The 24,679-nt window shown below is 47.9% G+C and overlaps 1 protein-coding gene and 1 long non-coding RNA gene across 8 annotated transcripts in view; both read left to right on the top strand.

Annotated features, from left to right (window-relative positions):
• Positions 1–33: 33 nt before the first annotated feature.
• On the top strand, positions 34–5,025 carry LOC140578669 (uncharacterized). The gene is made up of 3 exons (XR_011982938.1): positions 34–81; positions 2,339–2,481; positions 4,228–5,025. It is a non-coding gene; the product is annotated as an uncharacterized lncRNA (long non-coding RNA).
• A 6,504-nt stretch (positions 5,026–11,529) lies between these two features.
• Positions 11,530–24,679, top strand: part of LOC111857178 (nck-associated protein 5) — a 119,271-nt gene continuing 106,121 nt past the window's right edge. For 2 of the 7 annotated variants that reach the window (XM_072700964.1, XM_072700965.1), the window contains exons 1-2: positions 14,685–14,757; positions 17,359–17,477. In XM_072700964.1, the coding sequence (XP_072557065.1) occupies positions 14,700–14,757; positions 17,359–17,477 (177 nt within the window). In that variant the 5' untranslated portion in view covers positions 14,685–14,699. Of the gene's footprint in view, positions 11,681–11,727; positions 12,006–14,684; positions 14,758–17,358; positions 17,478–24,679 lie in introns of those variants that run through there. The other 5 variants (XM_023837743.2, XM_023837742.2, XM_023837741.2 and 2 more) reach the window with 5 other exon arrangements.

Below are 24,679 nucleotides of genomic sequence, written 5' to 3'. Positions count from 1 at the left end.
TGCCGCTTAAGTCTTCAAAATAGCAGTCATACTCGCTATATACTGCCGCACCACACACAAACTGACAGACATCATTTTCGGGTAAGCCGCGGTTTAAAAGGCTCCTTGTGCGGAATATAAATACCGATGCTGAGTGGGCAATGAAAACGGCTGTAAATATCTGATTTGAGTTACTCTGGATGCATACTCAGCTGGTGTTTGTACTGTGGATCAGTCAATAGTGTGGACTCTTTTAAACGGCATTTAAAAACTTTTATGTACAGACAGACATTCTTTGAATATTCTTGTTTTATCTCTTGTGATTCTTGTGAAGCACTTGAGGACTTTTGTTCTAGAAAGGTGCTATATAAATAAAACAATTTTCCTCAGACATCAGTAAATGGTAAAATAATGATTCTTGCAGAGCCTGGCCTATACGGTTAGTTAAGTTTGACTTAAACTAAGATGAATGGCGTTAGAAAGTTGGTTCCCGGCCACCTATGTCATGAGACACTCCACAAGGTCATAACATCTTTATTTTAAAATGCATCCAGCAGTAGGCTATAGTACAGGGCCATGGTGAGCCTGTAGCCATTCTTAGGAAACGGGGAGCATCATGGACAAACACTTCTTAAGGTTCGGGACAAAGGATTTTATAATTATAAAGGTTCCGTTTTTTGAAACTAAGAAAAAGCACATTCTCACAGGTCTTTATTGACTTTTATTCTGGTACAAAAATACCGGAAGTAACTAACGGGAAATGAAGAGACTCCCGAACATTGTTTGGACCTGACGTAACTTCCTTAACAACTGTCTCATTAGTGATCGACCCGGTCTGAAACATCATTGGCTATTTTCAGTCTTTTTTTGTACTTTTTTGTGACGTTAGTTTCCATGAGGTACAACATTTGCATGCAAAGGCTTTTGAAGAAAATGACAAACTAAATGATTTATGTAGATGACTTTTCAAATAATTTGCACCGCTTTGCTCAATGCATTTGATAATCTAGTTGAAACGGAAAAATGTTACCGTTAAATTGGAATGATTACTGGCATGGACTTTTTTGAGAATAAATTTGAAAATTAATTTTTGAATGAGTTTTAATATCAAATCAGTAGTGTCATTATATTCCTTTATTTTATATGTGTTAAATATTTATATGCACTTTTTTATATGAGAGTACGTTTAAGTATGTTAAGCATGGCTGGCTCTGTTTTTTCAGGTTCCTTCACAACACAGGAAATCTGGGGGCTCTAGATTACTGCCTGCTCTGCCTGTTGCTAGATCTGGTTTCTGGCATTATGATAGATGAACTTAATTTATTATTATTAGCCAACTGGGCTAGTTCAGTTAAAAAAATGACTAGCCCAGGAAAATTTTCACTAGCCCACAGTTTACAGTGTAACTTTTTAGCATATTGAAATAAACCAAAACCCATCACACCTTACAATAATAAATTATAAGAAGTCATCACTTATTAATTTCCATAAAAATTTACCCAGTCAGTCCATAGCCAATCCCTATCAGTCATCTAGCTATCCAAATTTCTGGCATCTTCATTTTTTTAAAGTACACATTAGGATGCTTTGGAAATGCATTAAATATAGTTTTTTTCCAATTTCTTTTTTCCATCTAGCTTGCCAGTAATACAGCTCTGTATTATTATTTTTTTTTTACTATTCTCACATTTGGGTATCAGAATTAACACGTGGCAGTGTAACAAGTTATGGATTTTAAAAAATGAACACATTGACCGCCCTCCAAGGATGACTTCAAGTGTCCGTGAAAAAGAATGGGAAACATTAAGTGGTGTGAAATGTACTGTTAGGACAGTTAGGACTGCTAGGGCTCCTAGAAGCCCTTAGAGACCCATAAAGCCAGGAAGAAGAAGCCCTTCATCAGTGAGAATATATATAACCTAGTTATTATAGTTGTATTTGTAATGTTGCATTGGTGGCTGAAGGGGGCGCTCTGGGTTCTGATATGAGAAATAAGATCTGTGCTCCAGCAGTTATGAAGATACTTTTCCTCTTGTGGTCTTGGTGAAGTTGGCAAAATTATTGCTAAATAAATAATGTCAGAAACCTATTTCTCCTGGCAGCACAGTGGTCTGGTGGCCTCACACCAACACTGTAAACCTTCAGGACTATGGGTTTGTTTCCTGCCCCGATTCCTGTCTGTTAAGTGTATTAAATACTACTGTGTATAATAATACTGTTTATTCATACTGTGCATACATTGAGTTATATTCTCTGTATGCATAGCCGTTATGGTCATCAAATACGAGTCAAAATTATTTCAGATGAAAGTAAAGACTTGAGATGGTTTTCTTCTCTCTCTTTCCCTTGCTTTCTGTAGGAGAAATGATTCCTGTTGCATCCATCCATCCATCCATCCATCCGTCCATCCATTATCCATAGCTGCTTTTGCTTGCAGGGTCGTGGGGATCTGTAGGCAGAGAATAACCAAGAACAAGGAGCCAGCCACCATACTTACTTATTGTAAATCATTTATTTTTAATTCTGCTAAAGGGATTTATAAAGTATCTATGTATCTGTCTGTCTGTCTGTCGGTCGGAGGTCAACAACAGGTGACACAGTTACTGGATGGGTAGCATTGAAGCCTCACACTTCCTGGTTGGTGCATTAGGTTCCTGCCTGAGCTCTCTCTGTGTGGAGTTTGTATGTTTTTGTTTTTTCCTTTCAACAACAGTGAGGACAGGTCTCGCTGAATCGGTGCCTCTGACTTGCCGGCTGGGGTTGAGCGTGACCTGCGAATGACTGGCACCTCGGTCAGGGCGTTCCCTGCCTTCTGCTTCTTGAAATGGTTAATGACCCTGCATTGGATGCATGGCTAACTGCATTTGCCGAACTGCATTTGGTGATACTTTGTTTTAGTGTGTTCATATTGGTGCCTGTCTGTGTTTGGTAGGACGTAGAGATATGTATGGGATAACTGTCAGATTGAAAAATGGTGTTTTAGAGCAAGCTGTTAGACATGTTGTTCCTGATTTCCCTGTGAAAGCCATGAGGCAAAAAAACAGGGATTTCTCAGGTACCTCAGGTACACTTCCTTAAATGTCCCTATTATTATTATTGTTATTATTATTTGACTCTCCCTGCCGGCCCCTGGAGGATGGGCTCCCCCTTTGAGTCTGGTCCCTCCCAAGGTTTCTTCCTTCTAGGGAGTTTTTCCTTGCCACTGTCACCTATGGCTTACTCACTGGGGGCTTTGGGTGGGGATGCTGTAAAGCGCTTTGGGACAATGTAATGTTGTGATAATGCGCTATACAAAAATTAATTTGTTGTTGTTGTTGTTGTTATTATTATTTTATAATTATTTCAATATAAACATATACAGCTCAGGAAAAAATTAAGAGACAGCTATACAGTATAGTTTTTTTTAAAATCAACATTTTTAAATTGAGGTTTAATCCTGGCTCTGCTGACAGAAGGCTACACTGTGAGGCAGGCTGCTTCCAGGCTCAAAGTTTCTAAGACAGCAGGACACAAAGAACAAAGTGAAGCGGGAGAAGCTGGGAACGACCAAAAACCAGCCAGGTAGAGGGCAGAAGTGACTTTGTAATGCCAGAGATGACCTTCAAGCCTCATAAATCAGAGGATGACTTCAAGTGACAGTGAAAAAGAATGGGAAACATTAAGTGGTGTGAAATGTACTGTTAGGACAGTTAGGACTGCAAGGGCTCCTAGAAGCCCTTAGAGACCCATAAAGCCAGGAAGAAGAAGCCCTTCATCAGTGAGAAGCAGGGATGAGCCAGGCTGGAGTTTGCAAAAAAATCTATATATTACATAGGTGCACATCCATAAATCAGGAAATTAGTGAATTTTGTCGTGGTCTCTTAATTTATTCCCTAGCTGTATAAAGCATGTGTCTCACCATAGCTGATGGGTACTGTGTCTTCTTCATCTGAATGATGAAGTGTATTTGTGTATTTCCTTAGCCCAAACCTTAACAGCTTTATTTATTTAGATATTTCAGGAGCCCAGGTCAAATATTGCAATGTGTGATCAATTTATAAGGAAAACGACATTAGATCAAAAGCAAATCAAATATAATAAATACAGAAACTTCATCTCTACTTTTCCATATCCAGTTAGAACAATTAAAGCTCTGAGATTACTCTGCTTTTTGAGTTATTCGGCCTATAGCGATGAGGATTTCCGTGTCTTGTCATGGGATTAAAGATCAAACACTGACTATCACTGATTGTCTCCCCGGTTATGCAGGAAGAACAGAGATTCCGTGGAGCTCTACTGGATGGGCGCCTTTCATGATCCCAGTAGAGGGGAGCTCAGTCACCACAGTGTCGGCTCAGTCCCATCACTTCTCAGCCTGCTGGTGCAAAACAAGAGCTCCTCTCAGATGACTGAAAGAGGACCAGGGATCCAAGAAAGCAGGACTTCAAAGGGGGGGACACCGTGTCTGGTGGCGCTGAAGAGGGGGTCCGGCCACTTTCCCATGGGAGCGCGCAAGACGAGACAAAGACAGGTGAGTCTCCATCTGTCATCCTTCTCCATCTTCTGCTTGACAGGCATCAGCGCTTGAAGTCTCATGAAAGCTGTGTGGGTGTCAGGACCAAGGTCTATGACACAACAGGAAGAACCGTGGACGTGTGGCAACAAATAATAGTAAAGCTGCATTCAGAAAAAATGCAGTTTGCATGCCTTTGCTTGTCTCATTTTCCTTGTAATTGTTGCATTACGTAAGGCCTACAGTCGTTGTAGTGCCTACAACAGCCTGTAGGTGTCACCATTGCATCCCACTATATCTAATAATACAACAGAACATAAATATCACGACCCTTCAAAGTGCTGCTTACATGTTGCTTGCTTGCCAGAACAATAAAGTATAGTGTCTGCCCTCAGTATAATAAAATTTGTGAGATAAAATCTCCGTGTCAGGATTTGCTTTTGGTGGTTTTAATGGCCTGGAATCGTTTCTTGACTCAAAGCATTTCCAAGTCAATCATGGCTGAAACAGGATCACTTGCATTCTTACCTGACATGTGCGTGACCTACATAAATTTGGACAGTCTTTGCTTCAGTATTAACGAACATTGTAATTTTTTTGTATATAATTAATAAAGTTCCTTTAAAAATGATCGCATACCATATGTAATTTTGCTGTATTTTTTTGTTCTAGCAGGTAATTTGTGTAGTGCCTCATCTGTTTCTCCTGATCCTCCTCCATTCCCCCTAGAGGCTAAGAACTTCCCCAACCATGAGTGTGACCTTCCAGGTACTGGTGTGCTTTATTTGTACCTTTTTCAGTCGCTCCTAGGTCATTATGCACTGATGCAGTGCCCCGCCCCCCCCCCCCCCTCCTTACTGGGGAGTGTCCGCCCTGCTTTCAGTGACCTGCCCTGTGGAATCGGGGCCACATTACTGAGAAATGTTCCTCCGGAACGTGCCATGCCTGAATGTGGAACAATAGCAGAAATGCTATAATAAAAAACGAGTGCCGAGTCGGAACTTACTTACTTTTGCTTATGTTACTGGCAGTTATAGCCTCCTGTATGCATTAATTGGAACTTGACATAGTGACCTCATAGAGAATCAGGACCTGTCCGCCAATCTGACACGGAAAAAGGCGTCCCGGAAGGAGAACCCCCACCCCGGGCCACTCTGTGTTCCTCTGTCCCCTTGGCCGCCTCAGTCCTTGTCCCCCTCATGTAAACGATAGCCAAACAGTCCTCCTTCCCCACCCCCAACACTAATCTTATTAAAATGCATCCTCTTCAGCTTAGCTGCCAGTGGCACAAGCCGCAGCCTGGAACCAGCCCCCCCCCCCCCCCGGCCCCCCCAGCTTCGGCATAATAACCCCGGACCATTCATGGTCCCCTCTCAGGGGCTGCTCTCGTATTATGGCCCAGTTCCTTTTGTACTGGCTCTCTAAAGGCAGGGGTGAGGAGGTGAGGAGGGGCACTCCTCGTACCCCCTCTTGGGGGGGGGGGAGGCGGAATTTGGGTTTGTCATGGGGAGGCGGCTGGCAGGGTGCCTAGCCATGGCACCGTATGGAAACGTTGACAGGTCACTTCGGCGCGGTACTCGACCCGCTTTTATCTCGGGCTCAAACTGAGAATCTGCACAGGGGCTGGGGGCCCGGGGGCCAGGGAGGTCGGAGTTGGACACCTGTGCGGCGGTTCCTGATCCCGCCCACCCCCCCCCCCCCCCCCCCCCCAACCATTTTCTGAGTCGGCGTCAGCCTATGATAGAGACTTCCCTTAAAGGAGCAAATTTTCATGAGTGGGAAGAACAAGGACTCATCATCCACAACATGCCGATCGATGAGAGGTGGCCCCCAGACTCATTTTACAGTGTGGGCCCCGTGGTTTCTGGGGACACGCAGCTAGCAGCTGTGTTGAGTTTAAGCTGCTGCAAGAATATGCATGCATCCTAAGCATTTCATTTTTTCTTGCCAGGATTCTGCCTAAAGCATTAAAAAAAAAAAACCATTTCGTCTTGGTTACCGATCTATAGCTAGGGAGGAGGTGACCACCATCGGATTATCCAGACTAATAAATACAGCTCAGGATGGTTTAGAGATTAAGACCGACCATGAGCCTATGACAGACTATGACATGACAAACCCTGTCTGGCTCAGCCTCACGTTAGAGATTAACTCGGCCTCTACGGAAAGCGTGCTGCTTTATGTTATTTAATGATGTTTCAGTCACTTCTGAAACAGGCTGTCTTTGTTGAGGTGAAATGTGCAGTGACAGTTGCTGGGTAGTCCAGCAGAGAGCAGGTACCTCCAGAGCATCAAATCGCTCTCTGTTCCTCTTCACACCCAACCTGAGTCACTATTAAAGTCGTTATTTGGAAACCGAATCTACGAGCCAAAATCTCTTCAGGCTCAGGAATGTTATGAAACGTTTTCTTATTTTCTCGTTCTGGGGAACGTTAGAATCCGTAGTGCTGACCGCTCCTGGTCAGAGAGCAACGCCTCTCACGTTTCAGACTGACAAAGCAGATCCAGTTTAACCCTGCAGATTTTCTGGATTTGAGTGACATGCTAGTTTCTCAGCTGTTTTTTTTTCTCCCTGGACAGCACTGAGTAGTCAATCTATTTATCATTAATTTAGAACAGTTAAAAATTCTCGTGGTGACAGACGTTTAGACAGAGAATATGAGAGGTGTATCCAGGCCATGGATTTTCTGATTTCTCATTGTCCTTGATAAACTGCACAAAGGCAGTTTTGGGCGTAACTGTCTGATTGCTGCAGGCTCCAGACAGCTGTATGTTTATCTCCTGTCTCTGTATAATTACGTTGTTATGGAATCACTAACATTTTGCTGGATGAAATTGTTTAATTCTCCTCTTATCTAGATGTACAGTAATGTTTCCACCAAAAACGCTAGCCGGTTAATCTAATTACTCTGACTGGCCTGATGAATATTTCCCTCATTTTAGTGTTTCCTTAATTTTCCTCCCTTGTTCTCGGACCGCTGGTCTCAGGGCACTGATCCCAGTTCCGGCCAGCCTGGATTTCTGCTGTTAATAGGGACATTCCTCCATGCCTGCTGGGACCGTCGATGACACCCATAATTACCCCACATTCCACTCTGTCTTTGAAACGTGGGCGAAGCTTTCAAATGTTTTCTGTTCCACAAACTAAATGAGGCAAGGGGTCAGAAATGTACAGATGCTCCGCTATCTCCTGGGAATCTCAAGTGGAAAGAGGGATCTCTGGAACGAAGCAAGCAGAGCCCAACATTCACACAACTTGCGATGATGTTTTCATGGAGATGACTGTAAGCACAAGATCTTACATCACACCTGATATTGGGGCAGTAATTCTGAAGGAGAACTTATAAAAGAGTTTGTTAAAACAATTTAGCTTCTCTGCCTTCATAAGTCATACAAAAACTATTCATTAAATAAACATAGATACACAGTCATAGATATAAAGCTTAGACCACATTGGAATGTCATTATTGTTCATTTTCAGTCCAGAAATTCCAACATCTAGCTTGTATTAGTTGTTGGTTAATCTCCTCACAGTTTTTTTAAGTGCATTACTTAGATTGTTTATGGGATTTCTGTTACTTGAGGTATGAGGTTTGGTCAGATGAGGGTTAGGGTTAGGGTTCGGTTAGGGAGGGGTGGGTTTCTTGCATACCTTGAAATGCCTTTTCTGTTCCAGCCCTGTTTCCGCAGAAAACACACCCCTCCCCTCCCCTCTTCCTAAAGCCGCTCAGTGTTCACCAGGGCGCACACAAGGCGGTTGTATTACTTTCTTTTCAGTTTATTTAATAACGTTGATGATTTGTTATGAGGTACGTTTTAAACGCCCTTGCCTGGCGGGATCGGCACGCGGTTATGCGGCGTGTGTCTGCGGTCGTCGGCGATCCCACAGCACAGGCCTGTTTTTGTTCTCTCGCGACGGAAGTTTGTTTGTTTCCATGGCGGTCGCAGAGGCACGCTGTCAGCAAACCCCCTATCCCCCTCCCCCCCCCCCCCGCACCCCCCATTGTTGACGCCGTTTCCATATCTCGGCGACGCCATGAAAGGGCCGATGCTGCGGGGGCTCCGCTGCCCTGCCGCGGCCCGGCCGAACAGACCTCTCATTCACGGGGTCTCTGTGCGCAAGAAGCGCCTTGACTCCCGAGGCGGCGAGAGCGTCGCCAAGAGGCCGGGCGTGAGCGCTGTGTGCCGTTAAGCGCGTTAATCACCCAGCCGCTGCCTCGCTGCCTTCCCTCACCCGGCATTACACCCCCGAGGGCTCCTCTGCAGCCTTTTAAACGGTGTTTTATGGAGAAGATTTAAATATCGAGTGGCATCTGGCCCAAAGCGTGGTTTTATGAGTAATAAAGCTGCACGCAGGTTATATTTAAACTGTTGCAGGGTCCCCTTGCTGGTAGTCATGTGACCGCTGTCTGGCTTCGATATACAGCTGGCTTATATAGATCTGTACAGAAAGGAGAGGCCTGGAGGGGACCTGGGCTTCACAGAGCATTCAGGAGCTATTTATCGCTTGAAGAACTTCATGTTTATGGCTTATGGGAAACTACGGTAAGCGAGATGGTCGCTCCGTCAGGCCCCACGACGTCCTCATGCTGCTGGGGTAAGTCTCCGTCCGGGAATCCATGTCCCTCTTCTTTTTCCTGCCTTTTTCCCCGGGAGCTCTGGGGCCGCCGTCCGCCTCTGAGGCGCTCCTGCTGACCGTAATAGCAGCATTGAGACGGCAGGATTGCGCGCTGCTGTTTTTTTTGGTGCATTTCGACGCTGTGCTTTTCCTACCAGCTGGGACGAGATTGAGGTTTCTGCTCCCGATGAAAGAAGCCTGACTCCACGCTCACCGTCCAAGCAAAACTGCCCTTTTATTTATTTGTTATATATATATATATATATATATATATATAAAATTTTATTTTAATTTTTTTTGACTCGGTGACTTACATGCCTTTCTGCACTGGACACATGCTAACAGTGGGGTTTTCAAAGGCTCATCATCACGTTTACATTCAGTCAGCAGGAATTCCACCCATGACAGCGAGGGACATAAAACATTCTAATGTTATGGTGCTGGGATCAGACACACTTGAGTTGATTCAAACCTGACACTATATAGGTTAAACTAGGTTTACTCTTTCGGGAGTAAAGCTGACCATGATGCTTCTTATTCATTCCATAACCCTCGGAGCAGGCAGTATATGCTCATGGGGACGATAAAATCCATTTTAAGGTGGTTTTTGTTATAAATTACATTTCTGCAGCCGGTTCTTCTCGACGCATGGCTCTTGTTTCCCTGCATCTCACAGGGGCTGGCAGGGCATTTGCGTCGGGGGGGTCAGAGAACCACTGTTTTGTTTGAAATAGGCTGAGAATGTTGACTGGGATGGAACTGGGCCCTCACACTCCCGGGGAGGGGGGGGGGGTGCTTTTGGGGGGCCCGGGACAGGCCTGGCTTTTCAGATGCAGCTCCTTAATTGAAACATCTATATTTCTTGTTTGTTCACACCCGTCTTAACACTCTGTGTCAGGGTAATTTAACACGATGCAACATAAAGATAATTTACTTTGAATTAACTAAACTTTACACAGCACCTACTGTATAGTAGACACCCTTGGTGTCCTGCTCTTAGAAAGTGGCCCGTCGCCGTGTGTAATGTGCAGTAACAGTCTTAAAGTAAAAAAAAAAAAAAAAAAAAGCTATTTATCTGGATGGTAAGTATGTGTGCTCAGAAAAAAACACAACATTTGATTATATGAAAATTAACATGAACAAAATAAAAACAAACAAAGATATATATAAAATATTACTGATGTCTTGTTGGATGGCTGGCTGAACAACACTTTGGTTCTCAAACCTCTCCTCAGGGGCACCTCAGCCATTAAAAAAACATGGAATTACTTAAATTTCACCACCAGTTCAATTAATTAGTTTAAATAACTCAATGAGGTACTGATTAGCCAAACAAAGAGTGGTAGGGAGTCATAAGATACATTGGAGTATTGCACGAGTGCTGCAAATACTGGGGGGTGACTTTAGGAGAAGTTTTGAAATAGCTGAGCTGGCACACAAAATATCATAGTTTTACAACAACACAGAGATCATTGAAACATCATTTTCTTTGACTGCGCCAGACTTTTGCACAGCACTGTGTGTGGGTGCAGTGCGTGTCAGTGCGTTGAAGGACTGCGCTCAAGCACACAGGAAGCACAAAAGTGACATAACACATGTCCAGGCTTGGAGCATTAGCCTGAACCCACGGTAACTGTTTGGACACAGAACGAAGGTCGACGTCACTGATGTTCAGGTCATACCCGTCTCCGTGTCACCCTACGCTGCTGGTCGGTGCCTTTTGCTGTATTCTGGACAAAGCGGCATTGGGGGGGGGGGGGGGCTGCAGTCTCCTGGCCAGATCTGAAATTAATTGCTCTCGTTTACGCTGCTCTCGTTTCCTTACGTCTCCCCGGGGGCGTGACCTTTGGCTCTGAGCGGCCAGTGCTCTGTTCTGGAAAAGGAGGCCTCCAGAATTGTGCCTCGGCTTGTATATTAGATGGATTATTGCCTTGTCAGCTTTGGCTGTTGTTATGGTTGGGAAAAAAAAACAGAGAACAAATAAACAAGCAGGCAGCCGAGGAATGCAGCGTGAGCCACGCCGTTCAGTCTCACACAAACGCTCCCTTTATTTCATTCACTCGTTTATTTCACTCCTTTTCGGATGACACTCATCCTTACTGCTTTCGGATGACACTCATCCTTACTTATGTGCGTTTTCTTATTGTTTTTTTTGTTTTTGCAATTATTTTGAAATGCAGAAATTGGCCTGCCCAGCATTCTGCCGATTCAGTGTAATCATTGCTGGTCAGGGAGGAAACATGCATGGATGCTGAACACAGACCTCTGATTATCTCAGAAGAATGCGTGCAGTGGTTCCTGTTATCTTTACATGCCTATTCTCCTACAGTGCCGTCCAGAAGCACAAACTCTTGCACAATCACTTTTTGATAAGTTTCTTGCCATTTCTGTCATCAGCGAAGATCTGCGAAGTTCTCCATCTCCTAACCTCACCTTATGCTTCAAAGTGTCTTTCCCCGAGTTCTCAATTAATTATGGTAATTCATTAAATAAGCTGGATGGACATGCGACTGATATATAGCTTTGATTTTCACAACATTTCTGTTGAACTGTGACTTCTTCAATTTTGTCAACAAGTTGGCAACATCTGGGTATGTTTCTAAGAAGGAAAGAGGAAAAATTACTTCGGGGCAAAACCAGTTTGAATCTAATTGTTGCCGTGACGGTGATAAATCCGAGTAGCGCTGACAGGGTTTGGCTCTGGGAGCTTTGGGAAAAGGCTGCCTGATGGCATTCTGTCATCTCCAGAGGAAGCTGGCAGTCACCCGCCTCCTTTAAAAGCCGCTGGGCCGGGCTCCTCTCCGACATGCCGCTCCGCGCAGCTTCTGCCACGGCTGCAGGCGGACCCAGGAAAAGGGGCTGCGCCGCTTTCTAGCATCGAGCAGCCGCAGCGACCGAGGGGACAGGAGAGGAGAGGTAATCCGCCATGCCGCTTCGGTGGCACTCCGGGAGATGTACGCGGGGTTCTGACAGCGACGTGCGACTCTCAGTCCCGCAGCAAGCGGCTATCGCGCCGTCCGGACTCGGCCAAGGGAGCCGATCTCGCGTTTGCGGACTTTTAAAGAGCCGCATTCCCGGGAAAGGGGCTCGGACAGCCCCGTGGCCAGCCGCAGACCGAGCTGCAAGTGTCGTGCAGGACGCAAGAAGGTTAAACTTTTCTGCGTGTTTTCTGCAGCTTCAGCTCAAGTTTTCGGACGATTTAAGCGACGCACGCGCTGTCGGTCACTTCGCAAAGAAAAGCCTCTGATTTCGGCGCTTAGTTTCGATGGGCATCGCTTCGAGGCTTTATAACACGCAGACAATCGGAGACGGACTTTCTCCTCTGAGCCGCCTGTCTCCGGCTTTCTTCGACCGGGCCATTGTGCTGAGCAGGACCGGCTGGGCTCTGCGGCTCCCGGGGCAGGAAGCCCGCTGCGTGCGGGTCAGGATGCGGCGTGGTTTCTCAGGCTGCCGTGTTTGGGGTGGGATCGCTGCAGGAAACGAGCCTTTCCTATCGGACGGTATCGGGGCTGCCCGGCTGCCTCCAGGTCCGGTACCTGCCGCGGACACAGCGGTCGGGAGCCTCTCTTCCCTCGGGTTTTTGGGCACCAGGATGAGTCGGCTGTATATCCGGGGTGCGGACTTCTGCATGACTTCAGGGTTAAACCGTGGGAGTTTCCTAGCGTCTCGGCTGCTGTTCATTTGTCTGTCTCGCTGTTTGTTTGTCACTTAATATTAAGAAAATAGTTGGGGGGGGAGAAAGTGACGAGCGTAATTTAAGCATCCAGAAAACAAAGAAAAGTGCAACAAGTCATATTTACTTCTCTCTTGAAATGTAATGAGTACATGAAGAGGCGTTTTAAGGGCTGACTATGCAGTTGCATGTGAAGCTTTTGATTAGTCTGGTGCTGATTTGAAGCTTTGGTGACAGTGCGAACAATCGCGGCATTCAGATGTAATGGAAGCGTGTCTGTCACGGTACCGCGATCGGCGGGGGTCCGTCTGAAAGCGCCGCTTATTCCAGGCGCTGCCTCCGTCTCCCGTGATCGGGGCTGCCGGCTCTCACGCATCTGGCCTGACACTCACGCATTCAGACTGTCACGCAAGAAATCTTACGGCGAATCTATATTATTCCATTATGAGCCTAAAATTAACTGCATCAAAAGCGTTGGGGTAGTTTTGCAAACCCTGCGGACTATTTACAAGGTAATAAAACAGTTGCCTACATGTAAATGCGTGTGCATGTGTGTGCAGACTTTTCTAGAATTGAAAACCTCACGCCGGACAACTGACCAAAGTTGGTGACACTCTGTGATGTCGTGGGAATAAGATATTTTAAAAGGCGGGGGATCTTTAACTGGGCTCTCCCATCCCATCGCGGCTGTCTGGCGTGAGCGAGCCCCCCCTCCAAAGAGGCCCTTGTTTGTTCCTCCACACCCGACGGGCCGTGCCTCTGTTTGTACACAGCCAGCTTCAAAGGCCCGAAGGCCTTTTGCTCATTTCCTGGTCATTTTTTGTTCCCCGGTATGCCTTCAAAAGCTGACCTTTCGGAGGCGCTTCTGCTGGCTGCTTTCGTCTGATGCTGTCGGAGTTACGGGGAGGTGCCTGTCCGCCTTTCCAGGCTGGGAGATGAGGGTGTCCTTCTCCGTAATAAAGGCGATGGGTTATCGACTCCCCGCCGAGACATTGTGCTCTGGCAGAGGGCTACTTAAAAGTTATTGGTTGATATTTCATTAGAGGAGGGTGGGGTGCATACAGAAAGTGAGGCTTCTTAGTCCGCATGAGTGATACAAATGAGCAGTTTTATGCCAGATTCACCCTGAAAGGAATGATAATGTGGAAACAAAGCATTTGCCAAAATAAGGACTTTCCTCTCTGGACCCAGATATAAAGGCAGGAATCTGAGTGTGACTTGGCATGGGTCTCTGTTTTCACATGGGTGTCTCCCCTCACTGAGAGGCTTTCGGCTCATCAGGGAAGCCGTGTGTTATTACAACCCTCTCTCAGTAGAAACGCCGCCGTTTTCCTGCACCTGGTCTCCTGCTCGAGTGCCAGCAAGCCGCTGCGGGTCCCCCGGGGGTCTGGCGGGGGCCTGCCCGGTTCTGTCCCCTCGTCTTGAGTCTTTGGGGACTTGTGTAGGTGACAGATGGGAGTGTAGCTTCAGCACTCAGGGTCACGTAAACCTTTGAGAAAGTGGGCCTGCGTTTGCTGCTGCTGAATTTGGGCCTGGTATTGTGTTACAATACATGCCGTATGAGCGCACCCCCCCCCCCCCCCCCCCAGTGGGTTTCCAGGATCATCCTCCACTTCTGCCCTGGTTCATACTCTTGCTATGTAGCTGAGAATCTGAGAATTCCCCCTCTCGCTGGCGCCCTCTGTGGGCTCCTCACCATACTGTATGTTGAGCTTCACATTGCCCTCAGATATTCTGAACACCCGCTTCTGAATGGGCCTCGAATCACATTGCCCTGTACCCCCCCCCCCCCCCCCCTGCTGATTCATTAAGCATGGGCCAAGAGTGGCCTCATTCATCTTCTCTCATGCAGACAGAAGCTGCATTGGACCAAAGAGCACTGTGGCTCTCATGATGCTGGCGAGGTAGCGTGTCAATCAAAGACGGAATCGCGAGTGATGTCCTCTGTACCTCTGAGGGCTCCGTCCGCCTTTTGTTTGGCTAATCGACATGCAGGTAGGTTTGCTTAACCAGAGCTGTGTGCTGTCTGTGTCTCTCCTGGAGCGATAATAGCACATAGACTGTACATAGACTGTGCCTCACAGTTCCCTCCAATAGTGGGGGCCCAGTTTGCAGTAATGTAATGGACATTCCTCAGTGGCAATAGTCGAGGTCACGGCCTGTGTGATAATCTCACACACACGTGTTAGGATGCTGTGCTCTGGATCAGAAGGTCGCCGGTTCAAATCCCAATGTCGACAGAGTGATTTCACAGTTGGGCTTTTGTGCAAGGCCCTTAACCCCAATTGCCCCAGGGACTGACTGACCCTGCTTTCTCAATCTTTCATCGCTTTGGGTAAAAGCATCTGCTAAATGAATAAATGTAAGTATATTCAGCAAAACTGAGATGAAGACTAAGGTAAAAAGGTTCCATGTTATTCCAGCATGCAGCAAAGTCTTCTATTTTAGTTTTAAAATGCAGGTATAATCCTTAGTTTGCTAGGTCAGTGGCCGTATGGTGCAATGGCGTGTTTATTAGGGGTCCGTACATAGGCAGGCATTATGCATGGTGGAATGTTCCAGTATATTTCGGGTGCTCAAATCTATTGCGTAAAAGTCTGGATTTTTTAAGCATCAGTTTGCTGCTGTTTTAGTGGCTTTAGAGGAGATAAAAAAGAAAGTGAAATTGAGTCTAAACACCATCGAGGGAGGGTGTTATGAGGTGTTGAGTAACTCTGGGTTAGAGTCCTGTGGACATTACTCCAGGGAGACGGTGATCTCTCACGCTCGGGGTGGGTGCGACTGATCGGGAAGGCATCTGCTGGGAAAGCAGCCGTGCCGGTTGTAACTGATCTATGGGAAGGAGCAGTTGCGGCGGTGTCCTGACCGCAGCGCCGGGCCGAGCCGTGCCTCCGAGACACGCGCTCACCGCCTTGCGCAACGGGCCTTCTGCCTCTCGAAATTCCTTTGGGGGGAAATGACATCACCGGCAAATGTCAGGCCTGTGATTAGTGCTGCTCGGACGCACGCAGACATGCAATGTGCGTCTCGTGGTCGCATGCTAATTCTCTGCACGGGTGCTGAGAGCCTGTCACACACGGTTATTATCCTGTAGCCGCAGGAGCCGGGAGGTGGCCATTTTCCTGCCCCCTGTCTCTCTTGACCCTGCCTGGTACCCCTTATTGGAGGTGGCCTGTGGGTGTGTGTCTGATGGGGGCCAGCAGGGGGCACTGGCAGGTCAGGGTGAAGGACGGGGTGATATATAAGGCTAGCATGTCAGGTTTGATGCTGATACCACGTTTTCACCCAATTTCTCATTAAAATCCCGTTTCTGTTCCATCTGCTCCTTTGGTGGGTGAATAGTGTACAGTTCCTGAGCCTTGGCTGGGATTTGAACCCGTTCTGATCTGGTCGTGTGCTTCCACGCACACATGGGGAGTCACGGGAAGGTCCGCAGATTCTCCTGCGACCACGCTGCAGGCGTGATGATGCGCGCCGTTGCACCGCGGCTCAGCGTGAGGCCGGTCCAGATGGCGGTGCCGGGGGGGCCGCGTCAGAGTCAGCAGGCATACAGGAGCCGCCCGCATAATCTGCATAAACCTGTTATGACAGGGGCGTTACGATCGGGGGCCTCCCAAGAGCTCATAATAAAGCAGGGCCACGCTTGGTGCCCCCACAGATGCTCAACAGCGATGGGCACTTTGTTGGCATTGTGTTGCCAGAGTGCTGGGCTCAACAGAGGGTTGAACTGGGCAGTTTTCTAAAGCCTTTGGGTTTGGCTGGAGTGTGTGTATGTCGAGGGAGGGAGGGTTGTGTGGGGTTACCCTGACATTTAGATGCCCGACTTCCTCTGTGAAGCAGGATGAATTCAAGAGGAAAGACTTTTACAGTGATTTGAAACAGAAGGTGTTCATATGGCGATTAGTGAGAAGGCAAACAATGCAGGATTATCAGACGTCAGGCGGGTGGCTTTGAAGCGCTGAGGAAGGCATGTGTCTCCTCGTTCATGCTTGAGCTCCTCGGGTCACAGCGGAGGAGAAACAGATGTAGGCTTTCCGGCCGCCTCTGACGACCCCGCACACACGTCTGGCCCTCGTATACTGGAATACCCTGGGGCACGCCTAACTTTCGCCTGACCTCTGCCCTCTGACCTCTGCCCTCTTCCTTTCAGGGAGGCGAATGGGCAGCGTGGTAGCCGTGGCTCGTAAAGGAGGAGCACAGGAGGCGAATAGCGTGCTTCTTCCTGTGGGATTCCTATTGGCTGGCTCTCTGTGGCTTCCTGACCACTTGGGCAGAGATCAGAAAAACACAGAGTGAGGTTACTGGGGTGAGAGTTTAGAGGGAGACAGAGTGAGATGATTGAAAACATCGCGTCAGCTTCCTTTAAGATCCTCCGATCCGGGATCTTCACGGCCCTCGGGCAGGTGGAGAAGACGGGTCAGACTCCAGCTCCAAACTCAAAGGTCATAGGGAGTGAGGAGGAGGACGGGTGAGGTGCAGGCTCACGGCCTCTGGGAGGCTTTACTGCCCGCTGACTCACCTCATCCTCACGTGCAGGCAGGGCCTATACCCAGCAGGACTGATACTGTGATCTCTCACCTCCCCTGTTTGGTTCAGTAGTTGCTGGAAGCACCAGAGGTCCGCGGAGAGGCCGACCGCCCCCAGACATGACCCCGAGCCGGCACCTGGAGAAGCCGGAGCTGCTGAAGAGGCTCTCCCTGGACAGCTGCCTGGCGGTAGGAGAGTGGATGTGTACCCTGCCGGGCTTATCACTGCTGTTTGCCTACAAGGCTGGGTTTGCGTCCATAATTACCGTTCAGTGTTGATTCAGGGGGCAGTTTCCATCCTGCCGGTCGCTCATCTGATCCCTGCACGTGCACTCTGAGCTGTGTTCACTTCTGGAGGAGGTAAAAAAAAAGATTAAAATTAGGATTAAAAGATATTTAAACTAGATGTGCAACTGCGTCATTCACTATAAGCCATGTGGATGTTGGTTTTATTAGGATATTTGTATAAGGCATATAGGGCTTAAATATGCTGTTTCTTCTTTGATTTTTTTTCCCCCCCATTACTGCTGATTATTGGTAAGGTGATGGTCAGATGTTAGCCTATTGGGTCAGAGTATAACCCGTCCATCCATCCATCTTCTGTAACGGTTCTCCGAAGGGTTGTGGGGCTTCTGTAGCCTCTGGGGAGTGTTTTAGCACTGCGGGGAGACACCGGACAGGGAAATGTGCAAACTCCACACACATGGAGCCCTGGAGGAGACTCGAACCCAGGTCCGAGAGGTGTGAGGCGACCGTACTAACCGCTGCACCACCCCAGGGTATAATTCTAAACCCTATATTAATGCCTTCCTTGTATACTGAATCATGTTTACAAGTAGTTATTGTGTATATAGCACTATAAGCCATGTGGATGCGAGGCGTGAATCACGACTGACCTGTCCGGCTTATCTAGTTTTCACAAGGTCTTTTTGATGTCTCATCCAGGTTACATTTATTTTTTAAACTTTGCCCTAACTAATCACTATTTAATAGCCCAGTACAACAACAAGTCTTTTGACCCTTGGTTAGTCACTGGCACTCGTGCGACGCTCTGAACTGAAAGGAATTAACCTCCGACTTCCAACATGGAAGAGATGAGAAACAAACCTGTGGTTTTGGCGCTCGCCCGCGCGGAATCGTGGTCGCCCACGGAGACGCAACTGGGGCTGTTGGGAGTGCGTGGCACCCTGACGTAACATCGCCGTCCTGTGCGCTTTCCACTGATTTCTAATATGATTTCCGTTCTGGGCAAAAATACCGCATTTCCCCCCAATAAACATCAGCAGAGAAGAGGAATCTTCATGTCTATCTTTAAACGCGGCTCTGATGTTTGTTTTCGGCCCAAGTTGCTCGTTCTTGGGGTGAAGTGTTCCCCACGTGGTGCACCCAGCTTATCCCATCCGTCTACAGCTTCAGCTGCTCTAATAAAGTAATGAAGACACCATGACATCGCTGTGAGATTTTCACCTAGAGGGGGCAGCACCGCGAAGCACACGGGTAATAGAGGCCCCGTGGGATGGAATCCGATCCCCCCCCCCCCCCCCAATACACCGCCGCTCCTCCCTTCAGGGCCTGTGTCAGCCCCCTTCTGATCCCCCCCCAGTCGGCGTGAAACACGCTCAGCCCCTAGGATAGGCTCCTTCTCTCTCATAGGCTCTGATTAGTCATGTGACCCCGGGAAGCTTGACTGGCATTTATCCCATTGTATTCATGGGTTCTCTGCTAAACCTCTTTACAGTATGAGGTGGGGGGGGGGGGCTTACTTTGGATTCATAATGGGGAGATAAATCTGCAGAAGCCACCAGGACAGCAGAAAAAGGCTCTGCAAAGAAAAGGCCGTCCCACGTGCTGGACATTCACCGTCCAATGCATGTCTACATGGAGACACCTTCGTAAGAGCCAGTGAGGATCCAGTATGAACTGCCTGGTACCGGTTCGAGGTGGCGGTCCCCGTTTCCAGGACGCTCGGGCCCAGCAGCCATAGCCATGTCACACGGGGGCTCCCACTGCTAGCCGAAGGACAGAAACAGGCGGCATCCAGTCATTTCTCCATCTCGCTGGCTACGTCACATTATGCCGTATCGATCCGCTGCTTCAGGCTCCCTCTGCCTTTAATTTAGACGACAAATTGATCATCATCTTCATCAGAGCAGTGTTTATCATTTTCTTTTGTATGCAGAAAAATAATAACACGCACTGTGCCCTGACAAAAGCCCCTTATTATTCTGGCATAGATACTTGCTTATTTGTTTTTTAATTTTACGGAGCGTTAAGCTGTCACACTTAGGTTTGTTCATACCGGTTCCAGAACCCACTAGGCATTCTTATGACTTTCATTTGGGTTGAAACATAACCTGATCTCTCTCTCCCTCCTGATGCTTAGATTACATTCACACTGGGTGAACGTCGCACTGGGGTTGTAGGAGTATACCAGCCTCTAGTCCTGGCAAATTAAACGAGTCAGATTGAAAGCATCACATTTTTGTGGAGGGTCCATTTTAAATACGATGAGGGATATTTGTATGATTAGAGCTCCCAGAGTATGTTGATGTGATTGGGTTTAATAATCACTTGCAGGGTATTTTGAGAGCCGTGTAACTTGAGTATCAGCGATGCTCCTTTATGTGACAGAGAATCGAATACTAGGTCCATTGATGCTGCGAAGGGGGAGGGTCTTTGACGTGATGATGTGAGCGGCCTGCCAGCTATGTGACATCAGGGCTCCCCCCTCCCCCCTCGCTTTGACCTCGCTCGCCGTGTACTCTGCGGTTAATTTTGGGGGTGGTGTGCATCCTTGTGGACTGGGCCTCCTTCAGCAGCCTGGCGCTCGCCGTTGCGGACGGCTCGGTGGGTAGTGCGTGACTGGGGCTTCGTGTCCGTTTGTGCGTTCTCCCCGTTCTCTGTACTGTGCTCTGATTTCTTCCCAGTTTGCTGAATTGGTGTTTTTGAGAAAGCTCATGATGTATGAACGCGCAGTGCAGTGCACTGACATCCCATCCTGGGTGAACTCCAACCTTGTGCCCTGTGCTTTCTGGGACAGATTCCAGGCTCCTGGCTCCGCATTACCCTGAAGTAATTAGAGGAGGAGTGGATATTCGGGATTTTATGACAAGATTAGAGTTGGTCAGGCACCTATAGGCTAATGTGCGTTACGGGCGTAAACACAGCTCTGCCCTGTGCCCTGTGCCCGGCGCCCTGTGCCCGGCGCCCTGTGCCCGACGCCCTGTGCCCGGCGCCCTGTGTCCTGCACATTTTTGTTCCCTCCCAGCTTTCAGCACACGTGTACCAGGTATACGATGTGCTTGATTAGCTGTCTGGGGGTCCCCCAGGACTGGATTGAGAAACACTGCAGTTCTCCATTGCTTACTGTGTTGCCTGAGGTTTCGCACCTGATTCGTGTTGGAGTTAATCCACGATGATGTTTTTATGGTACGAGTGCCGTCGGCATGCCCCTCCCTGCGCCTCCTGTATCCGCAATCCGCCGGCCTGTATGTGTCCTTGGGTGCGCTGTGGGACGTCGTGCCTCTGCCAGGCGCCCTGGGAGGGTTTTAGGGCCAGCGCCTGTGCCCCGGGCCGGCCGTGGCGTGCAGGATGTGATCCGCCCGGGGAAGGACGCTGTTTTTCTCAGCTTTGCTCACACAGGGCTGGGGAGGCCCGGGGCCGCTGGCGTTTTCTGAAAAACATAAATCAGCATTTTTGGAATTGTTTGGCCTTGTTTTGGACTGGCTGGGTGTGCAGCGGCTGGGAATTCATCAGAAGACATTTAGACTTGCACCGTCAGACAGGACACGGTTACAGGGACGCGGTCATGGAGACGCTGTGACAAGGACGTAGTCAAAGAAATGCGGTTACAGGGTCGTGGTTACAGGGACGCTATCACAGAGACACGGTTACAGGGACGTGATCACAGAAACGCGGTTACAGGGATTTGGTTACAGAGACACTGTCACAGAGACACGGTTACAGGGACACGGTCGTGGAGAAGTTGTAACAAGGACTCGGTCACAGGGATGTGGTCTCAGATGCAGTGACCGAGACTGTTCCCACGGGAAGTGCCGCTGTGGAAGCCCCTGCCGCGTTGCGGCCGTTCCCTGTTCTGTGGTTCGGGTGACTCTCTCCAGAACAGGCAGATGCTTGTTCAGGGCGTGACGTCGGCGTGAGAATGAGAGCCGCTCTTCCCAGGCAGCCTCGCCGGAAGCGTGGCGGAGAGGCCTGTCAAATCCATCATCTCCCAACGGCGCATAGTCACTCCTGTGATTCTTTATCTGCATATGAGGAGTCTCACACCCCCAATCTGACACCCCCCCCCCCCGGCGGCATTCCTGTTTGTTCAGATGCGTGCTCCCGCGGGGGGGTGTGAGCGCTGAAAATCGGAGTGTGGAAAACCTTCTGCGGGGTGGTTCGGGTTCAAGTGCTCGAGAGCAGGGGTTCAGCGCCCCCATCCTGTTGTTGGCGGTGCTGAATAAACATGGTCTGGCACTGAGCTCCTGTCACACGGGCGTCTGTGCCCCGAGTTCGGGAAGCATTCAGCGCGTGTATTTTCTTTCCCCTCCCCTGTGCTGTTATTGGCCTCTATGCCCCCCTGTGTTTTTATTGGCTCCGCCGTACAATCTGTCTGTGCTGGAGGACCAATGAAACACGCTGTGGTATGACTCGCACCCCGAAAGCTCACCATGCTGAATTTGAGTGGTAATGAAGCGGAGATGTCTTGGCGTCAGGCGTGAGATGCCCAGCGCGGCTCCGGATGAGTTAGTGCTGCATCTGGACCCCCCCGTTGCTGGTGGGGTGGCCATACCTCAGTCTGACCAGACCAATGACAGCACCGGCTCTCCCATGCCCGGCGGGGGGGGGGGGGTGGGGTGGGGTGGGTGGAGCCTCAGTCTCCTGGGGGCCGTGCCACACCATCCTCACACCCCTCCTGTGACAGCTCAAGGTGTGTCAAAGTCCCAGTGTGGGGAGAGTCGCAGGCAGTGCATCATGGGATATGATGTCTTTTGCATGGTGGTGTTTTGAGACTACAATAACTTGTGCAAACTTCTGTCGGTTCACTTCTCTGCCTTGAAATCATTCATAACAGCAGTTTTGCTTCAGGGATATAAACTTGGAAAGTTCTAGCGCCGCTCCTTAATATCCAACGTTACGTTTGCGTCAGTGTTGCGGGTGGGGGGTCATTAGGAGGAACCTGAATGTGATATGACTAACTCTGCTGCTCATTGGCCCTCGGTCTCCCGTGTGTGAAATGTAGGTGTGTAAACAAGCATGGCACATTTTCCTCCTGTGTATACAAAGTACTCCTATTGCAGGGTAACAAAGGGATATTCTACTTTCACAAATGTTTCTGGGTTTGGCGAAATATGGCTCCTTCACTTCTGGTCTTTCTTGTTTGTATCAATTCTGCGTTCCATTTGAACTTGTAACTCGGAAATTCCGAGTTCCTCTTTGGAAATTTGTACGGGAACGGCCCCTGAAGTCGGAGCACTGACTCGGAAAGTCGGAGGAATCTACACAACCCCAGCTTCAGAATTCAAGATGCTTGCACCGTCTACCAACAGAAGTGGAAGCTGCAGTTAAATACTGTTCATTAGCACTTCCGTCTTAGTTGTGGCTCAGTAAAATGGTCGTACACACAGTACTGTCCAACCGCTATATGTGGACGTGTTGCTATGGAGTTTTTATGCACAAAATACCACATAATGTATTGTTATCCACTGATATTAGCTAACAATGAACCTGTCTAGAACTGGGGCCTGTTTCAGAAAACAGGATTTCTTGTTTAGCCGGATAACTTCGGATTTAAGTTAGTCTGGGGTAAATACAAGTGAACGGAGATAAAGATCATTTAATCTAGAATAAACAAAATCTGACAAGTTATCCGGCTAAGCGAGAAATCCTGCATTTTGAAATAGGTCCCTGGTATTGCTAATGACTTTCCGACCTGCTGTACTGGAACGCTGTTAGCTCGTGTGTGACGTCATTCCCAGCTCCGAGTTCCAGCCTCCGAAGTAAATGGGCCGCAGCAGAAGCTGTGGTCTGAAATGTTTTACACTAGTTGTCTTCAAAAGCTACCAAAGATAAATGTCAGTGGTGCTTATTGTCCTTGAGGGAAGATGATCACAGCACCATTTAATACTTTTATTATTCTTAAAATAATATATTAACACAAATAATTATTATTCTTTTATATTTTTTGTAATTGCTAATTCTGTGATACTGTTGTTGCACTGTGATATTTTGCTTTGCCACATTTACCATCTTGTGTTAAATGTTGTATTATATGTTGCTTGTAGTTGGTGTTTTGTACTTATAATTCATTCTATTGTAACAATGCACCATCCTGTTGTCTATAAACTGTGGCAGTGAAGGCACTCAATTAAGAATGTTATTTTGTGCTTTGTAAAATGACAAAACTTTGAATCTTAAAAAACATCCAGCAAGTTCGAAAAGGGCTCCAAATTATATCCATTATATACACACACGTACAAAGGTGACTCAGGCCCCGTAACAGAGTTCTAGCTTCCTAACAGTCGGAGAAACCACAAGTCAATGATTTGTGAAGCAAAATATTTCTTGTGATTGATACTCAGTGTCAGGTTGCGACGGGCTGCCAGGGGGGGGTCGGCGCGGGGGGTTTGTATACAGATCGATGAAGACGAGTTGGCTGCCACACAAATGCATAGTAAGGCGTACATGGTTTGCCATTTCCCTTCCTAATCTACAGTTAACCTTGGAGTTCAGATGTTTAAATTTGACACGATTAAATTTGATTCACTAATACTAACAAAATTAACCAGAATAGAAGGCTTTGCCCTGAAACGTACAGTCTAAACTGAAATTTAGTCAGTCGTACAGAATTCTGAGAGACACACAAAAGTTTGTCCCGTTTCTGAGGCTAAGCAGTTTATATGTTCCTCCGCAGCGACTGTAAAATTGTCGCGCCGCGTTTACGAGCCTCTGCTTTCTAAGCTCGGATTGAACTGGGAAGCAGAAGAAGCTTAAACTGGCGTTTTTCATTGTGATGCCGCTTGCACACAGAGGACACCAGCAGCATTCAGACTGTGTTTTGTTTTGTCTTTCCTCTGAAAAAATTCCGGCCACTCATTCTTTAAAAAATGTTTAAAAAATTAAAAATTAGATTTAATACTACCGACTGTAATACCAGCTGTACCTTATATAAACATGGCCCCCTTGCGACCGGTCTATTTAAAAATGTCGTTACAGCATTTCATCCACAGCCCTGAATGTCTCCTGATTCCTTCTGGAGTAGTTTAACGTGGTGGTGGTGGTGGGGTGGGGGGGGGTTGGAGAGCCTACAGCTGGGGTGTTTGTAATGCTGCCCATTGCACCCAGGCCCCCAACATCCGCTACAGGCTACTCAAAGAAACATGAGGGGG

This window comes from Paramormyrops kingsleyae, chromosome 16 (genome assembly GCF_048594095.1).
Source record: "Paramormyrops kingsleyae isolate MSU_618 chromosome 16, PKINGS_0.4, whole genome shotgun sequence".
NCBI lineage: Eukaryota > Metazoa > Chordata > Actinopteri > Osteoglossiformes > Mormyridae > Paramormyrops > Paramormyrops kingsleyae.
The sequence above is the reverse complement of the archived record's forward strand: the minus strand, read 5'-3'. Positions and strand labels throughout refer to the sequence as shown.